Source organism: Centruroides vittatus, unplaced genomic scaffold, assembly GCF_030686945.1.
Source record: "Centruroides vittatus isolate TY-2023 unplaced genomic scaffold, ASM3068694v2 scaffold_1014, whole genome shotgun sequence".
NCBI lineage: Eukaryota > Metazoa > Arthropoda > Arachnida > Scorpiones > Buthidae > Centruroides > Centruroides vittatus.
In genome coordinates this window covers 567849-580856 of record NW_027122665.1, presented here as the reverse complement: position 1 = coordinate 580856, position 13008 = coordinate 567849, and the positions used below count along the sequence as shown (strand labels likewise).

Sequence of the window (13008 nt, the reverse complement as noted above, 5' to 3'; positions counted from 1 at the left end):
GTGCTTTCAACGCTTTTCTAGTGATATTACGACTTCAATGTTTATGGCGGACGGATTTAAAGTCGAATAAATTGACTTAAACTTGATTTTTATTTTTCCATATACTTTTTTGACAAACGACGTAACTCGAGAGGGACGTAAGTCGAGGTATACCTGTATAAGCATTGTGCAATATCAACGTTAATAAAGGTGACCAGACCCTAAACACCGGAGTTTGATCGGAGGTTCGAACCTCACTCGGACGAGTTGGCAGCAGGAGTTTTTTCCGGGTTTTCCTCCTTGCATATGACGCCTGTATAGGGGCCAGCTTCCCCCCAAGTCCTCCTGGAAGGCACCTCTATCTCCCTTTCTTGCGGGGGCCGCCTCCTATAAGGCCGACTTTGGTCGCGTCCGTGACCTCTCCTCTGTCTTCTCGGATTGGCTGTCTTCTATAAGGCCGACTCTTCCCACTCTGTTCTCTTCCGGCGTAAAGGCCTGAGTAGCCGCAGACGCCTCTAGAATACGAATACGAATACGAATACGAATACGAATACGAACGTTAATAAAGAATTCTCTCTTTTTTTACGCTGTTAGCGTCTTTCTACCGACATCCCATCCTGAACGTTGTCAAGTATGAATAATTGAACTCTAATTAATAGAAAAAATAATAATAATTAAGTTTCTAACATCGATATTAACAGGGTAGAAAGATTGGAAATTTTTATAACAAAATCACATAACAGATGGCGCCACACACGATTCTGTCTATATCTATAAATATAATCGAGACGAGTTGATGATGATGATAATAATAATAATAATAATAATAATAATAATAATAATAATAATAATAATAATAATAATAATGTCACGTCATGCCAGAAACTATACAACATATCACCTCTGGTTGCAAGCTCTTGGCACAGACAGATTATTTACACAGACATAATCAAGTAGCAAATATAATACACCAAGAGCTTGCAAAGAAACACAAATTATTAGACATCCACGAACCATACTACAAATACATCCCACAGACAGTATTGGAAAACAACACGCACAAAATGTACTACGACAGAGCCATAATCACAGATAAAACAATTTACCACAACAGACCAGACATCACACTCATTGACAAACACAATAAAATCACATACATTATAGACATATCCATTCCAAACACTCACAATATACAAAACGCATGCACTGAAAAAATTAGCAAGTACACAGAACTCGCCCAGGAAATAAGGCATCTGTGGAGGATGGATAGGGTGCTTATTGTACCTGTTGTTCTCTCCTCTACAGGTGTCATACCACACACACTACACAAAAGCCTGGGCACATTACAATTGAGTAGAAACACATACATCACACTACAGAAGGCCACTATATTGAATACATGTAATATTGTGAGAAAATTCCTGAATACAGACACACACACTGATACACTTCTTTAATTTCTGTTTTGGTTACTATGCCTTGACTTTGGTCCGGCATAGTACACAGCCACCGGTGTTAACCGAGTATATCTCAATAATAATAATAATAATCAGCGCAGAGCCCAAACGGATAGGAGTTGAAAGTTGAAATTTAGTACACAGTTTTTTTTTTAAACTCTTTCCGCCCTGTGGGCACTAAGAGGGCCTCTTTCAGAAGGCCCATTATGGGTTCGGCCGGGCCCACAATGGGGCGACCGGGTGGTGAGGGACGGGGCCCGACATATCCGAACGGACCACCTCCCCGAAAAATTCCTGGGGATTATTCGACCCGTTCGGATTCGATCCCGGGTCCCCCAGAGCGGTAGGCTGCCACCTTAACCGCTCGGCCATCCGGCCGTCTAGTACACAGTTAGGGTACGTCACCAGAACGCACACTAAGAAGGGATTTTTCGAAATACATCCCCACGGGGGAGAGGGACAAGATTAAGTCTTAACACTTCCATTGTTGATGGAACAATGGAAGTGTTAAGTAACAATGGAAGTGTCAACAATGGAAGTGTTACGTAACAATGGAATTGTTAAGAGAAAGCGACGTGAAAGACGCAGATGCAGTTTTTTTCGTTTTTACGGGAAATCGAACATATTTTTTGACCCATCTAAATATTCTCTAATTAGTCCGGAAACAGAGGGACCCAATTCTTGCATTCTGTGGAAACGGGTAAGGTTGACTATAACGTAATAATCTTAATCTTCGCTATCGTTACTTTTGCCCGAGCAACGCCGGGCCTACCTGCTAGTATATATATAATCGAAACGAGTTAATAATAATAATAATAATAATAATAATAATAATAATCAGCGCAGAGCCCAAACGGTTAAAAGTTGAAAGTTGAAATTTGGTACGCAGTTAGGGTGCGTCACGAGAACGCACACTAAGAAGGGATTTTTTGAAATACCTCCACAAGGGGGAGAGGGACAGGATTAAGGCTTAACACTTCCATCAACAATGGAAGTGTCAAGTAACAATGGAATTGTTAAGAGAAAGCGACGTGCAAGACGCAGACGCAGTTTTTTTCGTTTTTGCGGGAAATCGAACATATTTTAGACCTATCTAAAAATTCTGTAATTAGTCTGGAAACAGGGAGGACCCAATTCTTGTATTCTGTGTTAATATTCGCTAAAACGGTTAGGAGTTGAAAGTTGAAATTTGGTACACAGTTAGGGTACCAAATTTAAGTACCAAAGTGTTAAGTAACGATGATAGTGTGAAGTAACAATGGAGAACAAGAGCAACCGACGTGCAAGATTTACGGGCTCTGGGGGGGAAAGAAAAAGAGTAATATGTTAGAACACATTCGATTTTCAAATTTAAACACATTAGTTCTCGACCTTTCTTCTTCATTCGATGAAAATCAAACGATATAATCAGAACACGTCGTGAAAATCGAACAATATTAGAACATTCGATTTTCAAATTCGACCTTTCTGTAGAAATACTTAGTTCGTTGATGAAATTATTCTTTTTTTTTGTGACTATAACGTAATAATCTTAATCTTCGCTATCGTTACTTTTGCCCGAGCAACGCCGGGCCTACCTACTAGTATTTTATAAACACGGTCAAAGAATAAGGATTATTTATAGAAATTCAATTCAAAATTATTTAATACTAACTTTAAATACGAATTCCATCGTAATTTTAATTAAAATATACTTTGGTAGCATTGATGGACGAAGACCGTATTATGAAGCAAGGGATGTTCCTTCGACGGGTCAAAAATTTTGCCCTTTGACCTCCGACTTCTCCATGCAATTTATGTATTAGTTACAACGCTTTTCAATAGCTTATTTTGCCAGAAATAAATTGCCTGCAAACACATCTAATACTAATACACTTAACAGTTATCCATACAGGCTGGGCACAAAGAATTCTTTTCCATAGGAACTTTGTCTCTTTCCACAAGGTGGTCTTTTCCGAGTGCAGTCGATCTTCCACATTTACGTAACCCTCTACCAATGTTTTGTGCCACTTAAACGTTCGTGTCCCGAATGGCGGGTTTCGCTTCTTCGTACGTTTCTCTTGTGTACGTTTTTTTTTCTTTCTTTCTTTACAGAATGAAGGACTGGCGGTTTTGGCGGTGGCTGCGGCCCAAGAAGACGGAGAAGTGTGAAGGGCGTTCTCCTTCCGCAATGGATGAAGAGAGGGCCTTTTCCCTTTTTAAGCGGGGAGAGGAACTCTCTTCCATCAATTGCGGAAGGGGTTCTTTCTTCACGGGAACGACTTCAGGAATAGACGGTGTCGACAGCATTGTCTGTTTTGCGTTGAACGGAGAGGAGACATTTCGCCGTTCGGACTTGTTCCGAATAGTAAAATGTCTCCATGTTGACGACATCATCTTTGTCGCACTGGGAGGGGAGGAATGTTTCGATCATTCCTCCCTTTTCCAACGAGTGGGATCCTCTCGTTCAGTGTGGGCAAGGATGCAAAGGAAAAAGCGTCGCTTCGCAAGAGATGTAAACGACTTTTTCCTTTGCAATTTCTGAAGTATCATTTGAATTTAAGGTTTCAGTTTCAATTTACTAACGTAGTATAAGAAGGCAAGAGGTTTTTAAATTTTTTTTCTTCTTGTCATACTAACATTTAAACTAAAACCTTAAATTTAATCTTTACCGGATTAGACACTTTTCACCCAGACTCGACACCTTTTCCCGGACTTGTCTTCCGAACCTGACACTCGGTCGACGACAACGGATTTGACTCTCGATTGTGACCACCCGAACGTGACACGTTTCTTCACCGGACGCGACATTCAGCCGACCTTTCTTCCCAAACAGCTGTTATGAGGATCGATCTTCCGGTTAGGATCAGGTTAGGCTAGGCTAGGTCAGGTCCTTGGCTCTTCTCATAACACTGTTCGGGAAGAAAGTCTGTCTGATAAAGGTAATAATCTTCATCTTAGGTAATAAATGAATCAACTTCTCCTTTTCTAAATATATATATATAAATGGTTTGCTGTATATGTAGATAATATGACGAATTTAGTCTCTGTAATCCAAATTATTATTGGTAGACCAATCTCACAGCAATCTCATTGGCAAATTGATTTTATTTTGTAAAGACTACATCATATGCATTTCGGGCTGGTCTAATATTTTCCAGCTCCTCTTCAGTGAATAAACGTTGGTGGGAATTACAACGATATTTTCATGGATAGGGATGGTAAACCTTGCACACATTTACAGGTATCAAGTTTAAAAAAATTGTTTCCACACATATTAAAACACTCATTAAAACACCAAATTACAAAATAAGCTGACAAACAATTGTATAGATATTTCCAAAGCTCACAAATTTACTACATTATTAGCACCATTATACAACTCGTTTACAACAATTAATAAAATCAATTTGCCAATGAGATTGCTGTGAGATTGGTCTACCAATAATAATTTGGATTACAGAGACTAAATTCGTCATATTTCTCCTTTTCTCACCGTCTTTGTGTTTTGTAGGAACATTTGGGAGGGAGATTCTTCTCCCTCCCCAACTTTACCACTAAGAGGACCGAGTGGACGTGTGAATATTTTCCGAAATCTCCGATGGTAAGAACTCTTTCGTTTCATTTTTTTACACATTTTATTCTCGTATCGTAATTTACTGTTTTTCTGTTTATAGACGTGCCGAAGAAGTTCTTCGATCACACACACACACGGACACAACATCACTGTACACGAAGATATACATCGTTTAACTTTTACTCGAATTCTCGCACTCACGCACTTACACGTCAAGCGCCTCGTTCTCTGTAATTCGACACAATGAAACAACCCGAACACTCGCTTCCCACAAATCCAACCCCTGGGTTTTCGTCCCGGGAAGTGGAAACGCCAATTTTAATGATTAAAACGCTTTAAATTGGCGGCCGAAAGGGCTCTGGTAATCACACATCATACATCAGTTAAATAGAATTTACACATTCGCATCAATAATCGCTTTGCGATGAATTTTTCTGCTAAATCTCTGTAAATTTATTATGGTAAGAAATTATCTGCGCACAAATCTCTCTGGTATTTCAGTATTGCTAACTCTTACCTAAGATCATCAATTAAAGATCTTCGTGCTCATCGTATATTTCGTTACACTTGCAATATGGCAGCTGGTGATTCTTTGTTTTGTTTTGTTTATGGAGGGCCGTTATAGTCTTACCCATCGTCGGTTTCTGAAGATCCACAATTTGGACTGCCGGACCGTCTTGACACACCAGGTGCAGATCGCCCCGCCCCGAGTTCTTCAACAGCCCGAATTTGATGTCAGAGCGATATACTGAAGTCTTAACAGCTCAAACATCCGGCCGTCACCTTATTATACCAGGCGTTGAAAGTATAACAAGTAGCGACACTTCCATATAAACAGTTTCTTATTGTACGCAGGACACTTGCACATAAATTGTCTTTAGTTGGTCCACAATGTACCATATCTCTTATACAATATATTATTTCGGTGAGAAATTAACACCGTTTTGTTCACGACGCGTTTTAGGATCTTAATTGCCAATTATTTCAAACACGACCGGATTTCAACAAATCTAACCAAACTTGGGCCGAACATATGACACATAGGAAAGATGGATGGGAGGCGGACAAAGTCTCGCTTGGAACGACTCGGACAGGCATACGGACGGACGACAGTGGGAATTTATAGGTCTTAAATTTTTTCAAATTGTAGCCCAATTTAAATAAACAAAGAGGTGCGCACCAACGTTGTTAATTTAAATAAATTTTTATATACACATATTCATATACTAAATGAGAAATATTTCATTTTAGTTTGCAGCTTCTATTTCATGGCGGCGCATAAAGGCGCCTATTATCAACGGGGAGGTTTGATTTGAATAAAATTAAAATTAATATATATCAAATATTTTAATGGATTTTTTAACCCCCTGTCAACTACACGAAACTATCGATAGTACGCTCTCACGGGTTGGCTTGGGTTTTGAACTTACTCGCGATCAGCACTGATAGGGGCGGTCAAATATGTGTAGCACGCAGGCGGCTAACAGTCCAAAACATGTCCTAGTGGCGTCGACAAGAAAAGGTCAACATCCCACGTATCGTAGTATTTTCCATTATCAGAAATTGCTTCAACAGCTACCATGAGAAACTAAATTCATTCTACATTGAATAAATGTTCTAAAAACTGAAATAATTTCCTCAGGCTACAAAGTATTAATCAATCATACCATTTATCTTGGTTCCAAGGGTGATCACCTTAAACAGGTCCTACTGTATTTCTATTTTCATATAAAATTTCAAATTATATGTCTGCAAAGACTTCAAGTTTATTAAACATTAACTAAATATCTGGTGAAAAATATGCTTTTTCCGAAATTCGTTAAAATTTTATTAAAAAATTAGTTTATTTTTACTTAAAATTTGTTACTTTAAATCAGCGTTTCTCAAAGTGGGCAATAACGCCCCCTTGTGGGCAGTGAGTAAATCTAGGGAGGCACTGGAGGCAGGGTACTGAATAGTGATCAAAGGCAAAAGCTGGGGTCACTGACAGCTGTTCCCTTTCCTCTGTTAAACAGATAAGAGGAAACGTTGCGTTTAATGGTTTCCAGATGTTGAGAACAATGTACGATAAGGGCACAAAGTGTGAGATTAATAGAAAAGTTTTCCTAAGAATATTTCCAATCCTTTCTCACACAAGAGAAAATGAGTTAAGCCCTGGTCACACTATGCGATTCCCAGCCGCGCGGGCGACTGCAACCGCGACGGCTGTTCCCGTTGACTAGTAATCCCCCCTCGAAAACCGGCGCGACTGCAACCACAACTAAAAACAAAAAGTTTGTTCTACTGGCGACGGTTGCAAACGCGCATCCAATCAGAAAACGTCTTCGTGCCACGTCATACTATGTGTTGTATATTTGTCAACATATCTTGATTATAACATTTGTATTAACTCAGTTTCAGTACATTTAAATGCTGTATTTGATATAAATAAATCTGAATTTATAAAAGTTATTGTTAGATTTATTCTAAAAAGTTTGATTACTTTTAATAATATACAGTTGAATAAAATAAATGCTTACATAAAAGAAAAAAAATATATCGATTATAAATGAATTAAATCATTTAATCTTTCCTCTAAACAACACTCACCCTCAAATATTCAGTTTTATAAGATCGATAAACAGCATCCAAAACTTCTGGGATAATGACTGATATCGAATTATGGGCCATTCTAAATTGGTATGCCAAACTACGAAACGTTTCGCCTAAATTATATATAAGTATAAATTATATTCATACGGATATATCCCCTATAACCTTCGGCATCCGAAAGCCTTAATTCATTCATCAGCTGGTGAAAGCACGATTGTTTAGCCCGTTGATTTTCATTTCGCCAAGTTTTAACCCAGAGTGAACGTTTTTTCTTATTTTTCTCTTTGTATATTCTCGCCAGTTCTAACAAAATTATCGCCTTTTTTCTTTTATTCATTCCAGAAAAGGAACTGCTTGTTATTTTAATAAGAAAAGTGGCTAAAATTCCGTAAATACTCTGAAGTAGAACGTAAAATGTCGGTAAACTCACGAAAGTAGACAAAAACAAGCTACCGTAATTTTATTGGTTTATTATAGGGTCACGTGTTCCGAGTTGCAACGTCAACGAACAATGTGTGACCACGAGAAAACGCGCGCGACTCGCGCTTGTTGCGGTTGCAGTCGCCTGCGCGGCTGGAAATCGCATAGTGTGACCAGGGCTTTAGGAAGCGCTGGGTGGACTTTATGGAACAAAGGGGGCAGTGGATCGAAAAAGTTTGAGTATCACTGCTTTAAATAAATAAATTATTAATCCATTAACATTAAGATAATTAAAAAGGCAGGATTAACTATGTACAGGGTTCCTCCCAACAATCTCTCGACCCTTCTGCTTGTGCAAAATACAAATGCAACGGCCGGGAATCGAACCCGGGCCGCCCGCGTGGCAGGCGAGCATTCTACCACTGAACCACCGATGCTGGACGCAATGGCACCTCTATTTATACATTTATAATGTCGTCGACCCGTATTCCAAACTGGTTTTCCACTCGTCAACGGAAAAACGATCTGTCTTCTTCCCGCTTACGTTAATTAAAATTACTTTAATATAACACTGCTCGAATTACTTACGGGTGTTTCACAATAATGCATAACGGACAACCTCGTTTACTAGCAAATGCATACGTGACGTCGCTGCTTAAAGACAGAAAACATCATAACGTATATTTAGATTCACGTCTAGGTATTTTCGTTTTGAAATTAGTAAATTAAAAAAACAAATTAAGTTACCGGAACAAGCGATATAAATTAGAAATTGCACTTAAATTGCGTAATAGGTTAAGTGTTGTTATGGAAATAACTGTTATTAGGTTGAAAAGTATTTAGAAATTTAAAGATCCACAATTACTGATTTAGATGCAGGTGTTCGAAAGTTGCGCCTTATTCTGTTTTGCACTAAATAAATATTGAAAAAAATTAAGAAAACTTAAGCCACATTTGTCATCAAAGTCAATAATTTTATTTACAACTAAACATCAGTTTTTTTGCCAGTAAAAAACACTATACAGCATCTGTAAGGCGACCTTCTCACCGGAAAGTGTATTAGAACAATAACGTTGATTATTTTAGATTATTTGTTTACTGGTAATCACATACAAATTAAAACTCTGCACGCTTTCGTCACATCAAACATGGAAATATGATTTCAGAAGAATCCGTAAAATGTGCTTATGTGTATAAAATGCCAACTCGAGGTTGCTCGAAATTTACAAAAATGCACTTAATATAAAAAGCTTCGGGATCATCCTTCGTGTCTATTTTACACGGCTCTATTCCATACGTGGAAATTTCTATTGTTTTTAAACGATATTCCTTTTACAAAGTTGACAAAATATGCAAAATTTTACGGCTCAAGTCGTACCCGAGGACTCAATCCTGTTCGAGTTTTTCGATTTGGTCCACGTCTTCGGCATCCAATAGGGTGATCTTGCGCTCTGAAACAGAAAATTCGCAACGTTTAAAATTTTCGTTCGTGTTCAAACTTAAAAATCGTCTAACTACTAAACAAAAATACAAAAATTTACTATAGTATTTGTTTAAATTAATTTAACAAAAGTCGAGAAATAAAAAATATTTTTGAGTGTGCAGAATAACAATTAAAACATTTGTTTTTCTGCACACATTTACGTGTTAAAGAAAACACGAAAACTTACTGAAGTAATCTTCAATTTTTTCTAACATGTCCATTGTTCTTTTTCCATCTATCATGTTTATGGCAATTCCAGGTTTTCCGAACCTGCCCGTACGCCCAATTCGATGAAGGTAGGTCTGGCAATCCACGTGACCATGCTGATCGACGGGCAAATCAAAGTTTACCACTAAAGTAACTTGTTCGATATCGATACCTATGGAAAAAAATTGCATCTTATTAATATTATGTCCAAGTGAATGCAATTTCCATTAATTTAACAATAATAAGAACTCGCATACCTCTCGCACAAACGTTGGTCGTAATGAGGACCTTCACTTTTGCATCTCTAAACATCTCGATGACAGCAATTCGTTGCTCGATGGACAAATCGCCGGATAAAAGGCCAACTGCGTGTCCCTCTTTTCTCATCTTTTCGGACAGCCAAGCAGCGGCTCGTCTCGTCTGCAATATTAATTTAAAATATTTCAACTTTTTATTATAGGAAATGAAATATCTAATGAGTATTTTCTCATTTCTCTGCTCGTTACGCAAACTTTTGCCTTAAATATAAATGATATTCAACGGCGTATTAACAATTCCTTACAAAAACATTTTAAATACAAGTTTAATTTCCGTCTAATTTTCCATAATTAATTAATTCGCGATTACTAGTTTACAATATACACGAATAAACAAAACTTACCTGGCAAAATATAATTGCCTGGCCAATGGATAAAACTCCGTAAATATTCGCTAACGCATTAAATTTCTCCTCGATATTTCGGCAAAGCACGTAATACTGTTTGATGTTGTTCAGGCTCTCGTCTTCTTTCTTCAGCCGTAAAACAACTGCATTAGGCACAATCAATTCGGCAAAAGCCACGATTTCTTCGGTGTAAGTGGCAGAAAACATCATCACCTGGCACTCGGGTGAAAGTTGACTGTTAAAGACACAAGCCATTAATTCTTTCATCGACCACTCGCAGGCCGTATTTAAAAAGCTAAAAATAACTTAATGTCTCGCTAATGTCCTAGGTAAGAGGCGAAGACTCTCTTTTTAATTTTACAGGGGATTTCATTAAAAAAAGGCTAACTTACTTGTGAATTCGGATCGATTGATCGTGATAGCCGTGGGTGGCGATCATGATATCGGCTTCATCCAGTACAAACACCTTAATTTTCTTCGGGTCGAACAATTTGAATCTCCTGCTCCAATCTAACATTTTGCCGGGGGTTCCAATAATAACTTGCTCCGATATCTTTTCACCTCTGCCCACTAAAGGCAAAAAATAAGCGATTATTTCACGATTACTTTCGTAAATGTAAAGGTTCCAGTGGCCCTCCTCGTTGCCCAATACTCATCAGTGAAGCAGGAATATTGGTGAGTAAGAGGCTGTCGGATGGATCGTTACTCGGACAGAAAGACGATAATATTTTAAAACAAGACTTACGTGTTTGTCCTTTTACTCCAAGACGAATTCCAATTTTCGGACAGAACTTTGTCATTTGCTTTGCAACACATCCGGTCTGTTCTGCTAACTCGTAGGTTGGCGACAGAATTAATAACTGAATTCGAAATAAAATGAATTCAATTTACAAATTCTAAAAGTTTCTATTTGCTTTCCAAATTTAATTCTTTGACAAGTTTCTTATATTAAATAAAATTAACATAAATTACCTGTGGAAATCTCTTATGTGGATCCACTCTGTTCAAACCGGCCAGCAAAAAAGCGGCAGTTTTTCCAGTACCACTCTGAGACTGAGCAATCAGATTTTGAGGTCTGTTTTATGACAAAAATTATCGAAATTACGTACTTTATAATTACAGACTGCACATTTATAAATAAAGTAGAAAAGTAAATGTACTTACGGATCCGCCAGTAACGTCGGAACTGTTGTTTCTTGTATTTTAGATGGCGCATTGAATCCCATTTCGTAAACACCTCTCAGAAGTTCTGGACGCCTGCACATGCGAATAGAAATGTGTAATTTGTATTATCACGTTACTAAAATATAACAAAATAATTGTAAAAGTAACAATTGATGAGATATTATGTACAATTTACAGTCAAAATTTCTAATTGTTTACTGCATTCCGTTTACGCTTTAAAGTCATTTCCTTCGCGTATTTACAGAAATATCCAATAAAGAATTGAAAAACTCATCTAAAATTATACCGTTTTGAACATAAATTTATAGCCACGTCAATTAATACTATAAGGAATAACACTTTTCACTTAAATATATGCCCGATACATAATATTTATTTTAAAGTGTTGAAAATTACACTTACAAGTTTAATTCTTCGAAAGATTTGACGGAAAATAAAGGAGAATTTGGGTTCTTTCTCTCGACTTCCAAGTTTTGAGAGGTACGAACAAGTTTCGTATGTAAAAATTTTCTCATTAACGATGTTTCGGCAAGGGAAATTTCTAAAAACGTAAGAAAAATATTCAATTTCTTCAATAGAATAATATTCGTGTAATACGGTTAATCGCTTTAGCATTAATATGTGAAAAATTGCTAGAATTTAGAAAAAACAAAGAAATTTAATGGATTTAAATCACTTCGTTGCTAATTTTTAAGCGATAACAACAAAATTCATCGTACCAGCTTCGTCGGGTTCGCCATTAACAATAGAATTTTCAGGAAAAACGTTTGCTGCAATCTTCACCGCGGGTGCCAAGTCATTTGCAGATTCGATCTTTATACTTTCAATCTGTAAAATATAATTAAAAAGTATTTAAACTCTCATCTCTTCATTATTAAAATTAAGGAAGGATTTTGTTCGATTTGACTCTAAGTTGGACTTTTTTAAAGTACACATCATACAGGAAGCATCTATGTTTGGTTTAACCGCTTACCTTCTGCGATAGACTTTTCTCTCGATCTTCTGTCCGTAGACCGCAACCTGCCATCTTTCCATCCATATTTAGCTTCCAAATAACAGATTAAAAGATATTTTAAAGAACTTCTTCAATCACAGACAACTATCGAAGTGAACTCCGTAGATTCTCGCTCCCAACTGACCAACGTCACTCTCTCGAAAGACAGACAATGTCACCTGGCGTCAAAAAGTTATTGTAGGGGCTCGAACAAAGCCTTTCGGTGCCGTGTGCAAAAGTGTGTCTCGCATACGTTAATTAGTTAAACGAACTAAGACCCCCAACTAAGCAAAACACCTGGAGCGTGAAAATACGCACAAGTAGCATTGTCTTTAAGCCTAGCCATAAATAAATGGCCTTTTCTTTTCCATTAAATAATAATATGCTTAAAAGCACGAGGCCTTAATTGATCTATAACCTTCGTAGGGTGAAGCGGTATACGCGAATATCTTCAGCTTTGAATCAAGCTCT

General features: G+C 37.5%; 1 protein-coding gene and 1 non-coding gene across 2 annotated transcripts; both read right to left on the bottom strand.

Annotated features, from left to right (window-relative positions):
• Positions 1-8370: 8370 nt before the first annotated feature.
• Positions 8371-8441, bottom strand: TRNAG-GCC (transfer RNA glycine (anticodon GCC)). Its single transcript has one exon. It is a non-coding gene; the product is annotated as a tRNA-Gly (tRNA).
• An 869-nt stretch (positions 8442-9310) lies between these two features.
• Positions 9311-12058, bottom strand: LOC136986165 (ATP-dependent RNA helicase DDX19A-like). The gene is made up of 9 exons (XM_067283647.1): positions 11946-12058; positions 11523-11615; positions 11331-11433; positions 11104-11218; positions 10751-10928; positions 10356-10593; positions 9952-10114; positions 9675-9866; positions 9311-9455 (listed from the first exon to the last, which is right to left on the bottom strand). The coding sequence occupies exons 1-9, from the start codon at positions 12056-12058 to the stop codon at positions 9391-9393; spliced, it is 1260 nt and encodes a 419-aa protein (XP_067139748.1). The 3' UTR covers positions 9311-9390.
• Between the last annotated feature and the right edge of the window lie 950 nt (positions 12059-13008).